General features: G+C 35.8%; 1 protein-coding gene across 1 annotated transcript; it reads right to left on the reverse strand.

The window, feature by feature from the left end:
- Positions 1 to 733: 733 nt before the first annotated feature.
- LOC106974665 (olfactory receptor 2T8-like) lies at positions 734 to 1,712 on the reverse strand. The gene has a single exon (XM_015071941.3). It carries the CDS (start codon positions 1,670 to 1,672, stop codon positions 734 to 736), a length of 939 nt encoding a protein of 312 aa, XP_014927427.2. The 5' UTR covers positions 1,673 to 1,712.
- Between the last annotated feature and the right edge of the window lie 1,906 nt (positions 1,713 to 3,618).

The following is a 3,618-nucleotide window of genomic DNA, read 5'->3' on the forward strand; positions in this document are numbered from 1 at the left end:
TGATTACAAAAATGATTTTAAAGCTATTTTAGTAATAACAGTTACAGACTGAAAATAGCCCACATGTTCATCATCATAGTAGTATCTAAACAAAGACATTTAGATTCAGAGATGGGAATATTAATCAGGAACAAAAAAGGAAACATCTGATTAATGTAAAGTTGTGGCAGAATCTTTAAAAACATATTGAGAAAAAGACAAAATATATAGAAATCTACCTATTTTGTATTTTCATTGGAGAAAAATTCTAGAATAGGCCAAACTGCAGCATAAAGATACAAATGTGACCAGTGGTAGTATATTGGTTGAGTGGTTTTACTGGAAAAGGAAATGAAAACACTTCTGGTCTGATGAGAATTGTCTTTTGCTAGTGAGTTAAGTTACAAGTCCAAGTTGGTGACACTGGTTGAATACTAAGCTTCAGGTGTGGGCATTTTAGTGTTTGTAAGTTAAACCACAATTTAAAAGAAATTAACAATAAATGTTCAAAATCGTTTGGCTACTTAGTTCATTCTTTGAGCAAATACTTATTAGGTGGTGTGATGTAAAAACATTTTAATGATTTTTGTTTAACAGATTTTTAACAATCCACAATTTGATGTGTTCATGACAGCTTAGTAAAAGATCAAAACTACAGATCTGTGCCTGCATTTCAAAGTAAAATAGTAATAACAAAGATATAATGCACACAATTTTTTTCTCTAGCAAATCCCACACAACCACTTTTACAATCTTAGTCATGGCTTAAGGCAGAACACTGACCCAGACACTTTCTCAGGGCTAACTTGACTTCTCTGTTCCTCAGACTGTAGATGAGGGGGTTCAGTATAGGGGTGAAGATAGTATAGAACACTGAAACTACTTTGTCATGGTGAGCTGACCTGGAGGATTTAGGTTGCATATAGGTAAAAATTGCAGCTCCGTAAAAGAGTCCCACCACAGAAAGATGTGAGGAGCAGGTGGTAAAAGCCTTTGTGCGGGCTTCTCTAAAACGCATCTGGAGAATTGCAGCAAGGATGAGACTATAGGAAATCAGAATGAGAGAAAATGGGACCAGGAGCATTAACACACAGCATATGTACATCACATACTCAAAGACAAACGTGTCGGCACAAGCTAAACGCACCAGAGTAGGGGCCTCGCAGAAGAAATGATTGATCTCATGTGCATCGCAAAATGGAAAACTCAGGGTAGCAGCAGCCTGCATGAGCCCATCAGCTGCCCCCAGGACCCAAGACCCCAGAGTCATTCTCAGGCATAATTGCCAGTTCATGAGGATGGGGTATCGCAGTGGGTGGCAAACAGCCACATACCGGTCATAGGACATGGCTGCTAAGAGGAAGCACTCGCCCCCTCCCAAAGTGATAAAAAAGAAAATCTGCAACCCACAGCCGGCAGGGGAGATGAACTTCTCTCCAGTCAAGTAGTCAGTAACCATTTTGGGCACAATGGTGGAAACCAGCATCATGTCCATGAGGGAGAGTTGACTCAGTAGGAAGTACATGGGTGTGTGGAGTCGGGCATCTTGATGAATCAAGAAGATCATGAAGGCATTGCCCACTAGGGAGGCGAAGGAAGTTGTCACAACTATCACAAAAAGAAATAGTTTGGCTTCTGTGTGGTTAAAGAGTCCTAGGAGAATGAAATATGAGGTGGTGTTCCCGTTTTTCATGATTTCAAACAGGAATGACGCTGGAAATGAAGAAGTAGATGACAGAGATCATTTGCAGTGCTCTATTTCAATTACATATTACTTGATAATTACATGACTGAAAATTATAAAACCTATTTAAAATCTTTCACTTGCCATTTTCAAAATAGTTTAATATGGACATAAAATTAGTTACAACTTTTTCCATTTTTTATCACTTTCAGAGTTTTCAAAATTAGTACCCCCACCTTTACTATTGATTAATGGGCACAATTAATAATTCTTTTGATAAATTACAGGAATATGGTAAGTATGTCTGTTGCACCACATGACACCAACATAAGTGAACATTATTCACATAATTTGTAATTTATAATTGTGCCTTGCCTTGTATCATGTGTGGTCAGTATTCTTAGAAGCTGAGTTAAATCTATGTGTTTAACTGTATAAAAGCCAAGCCCTTCCAACAGGAGTCACACATATAAAACATCAATATTTACTGAAACCTGTCAAAATCAGATCATCTTTCTTGATATCATTTAATTCAGAAAGGTATTGTTTTTCCAAAATAAAAAAAAAAAAAGGAGTCAGAGACGGAACTTATATTTTCATGTCTATGAGCCAAAATACTGAGTCTGCAGAAGGCATATGATTTAATTCGGAATTGTTAGTACATTTAGTTTAACTTTTCTGTGTTATACACTGAAAAAGGTAATGAAATCAGGCTATTTCCCTCAGTGTGACACTGTAATACTAAGTGCAGAATTTCATTAACTAAAAAAGCACTTTTTATAATGAGATTATTCCCCCTCAAAGTCACAGAAACACAACTTTATTGGGTAAAGTAGAGAAAATAAAAATTCTGAATTATTCATCTAGCCACAGAGGTTAGTTAATTTCTTTTGCAGTTCAAAAATAATCTAAATCTTTAAAGGCATTTTTATCTCTGATCTATTATAACTTGTTGAATAAAACCATAGCTGCAGACATGGGGATACACATTCTTTCTCAAAGATATGGTATAATTCAATGAAGTTATATAGCAGAAGGAGTCCATCTCTCCCATGGACATTCCCTTTGCCCCCACTTTACATAGATGTTCCCTACCTGAGGTCCTTTCAAGATGGAGAAAGGCAATACAAAAGAATTGCTCAATCCCTAACTCCAGTTCTTGAGCATCATTACTGTACTGGTAGTATTCTACTTGAGAGTTTTAGTTGGTTATTTCAAAATCAGACACGATGAAAATACACTTCCTCCTTGTCAAATGTATTTTGCATTTGCCAAAATTCTGTGATATGCACATCCTCATAACGTTAACATGCAGTCTGTACCCTTAGTAACTAATGGAAATCTCTAATTTTGGAGTTCAGTATCAGTTTCCTGAAGAACCTCAAACCTTCTTATTCATTTCTTTGGCTTGTGGGCTTCTTATTTTTCACTATTTCCATCTCCCTATTGCTGAAGATTGATAGAACTTTAAAATTATTTAAAAATCAGTGGGTAACTTATTAATTGTAGGATGTTGGACAAGTTTCTTAATTTTTGCTACTCTCTTACTTATTTTTGAGTGTACTGTCAGTACATCGGCATTAAATATGTTCACATTGTTGTACAATCATTACGAATATTAACCCCTGAAAACTTTTCATATTCTTAAACTGAAATTCTTGTATCCATTATACAGTAAATGCCTTTCCTTTTTCCCCCAGAACCTGACAAGCACCATTCTATCTTCTGCCTCTGTATACTTGACTAATCTAGGTACTTCATATAAGTGGAGTTATACAGTAGTGTGTGTGTGTGTGTGTGTGTGTGTGTGTGTGTGATTGGCTTATTTCATGCAACATAATTGTCTTCAATGTTCATCCATGCGGTAATATGTGTCAGAATATTCTTCCATTTTAAGGCTGAATAATATTCCTTTGTATGCATATACTATATTATACTACATTTTACTTATTTAC

Source organism: Acinonyx jubatus, chromosome A1 (assembly GCF_027475565.1).
Source record: "Acinonyx jubatus isolate Ajub_Pintada_27869175 chromosome A1, VMU_Ajub_asm_v1.0, whole genome shotgun sequence".
Classification (NCBI taxonomy): Eukaryota; Metazoa; Chordata; class Mammalia; order Carnivora; family Felidae; genus Acinonyx; species Acinonyx jubatus.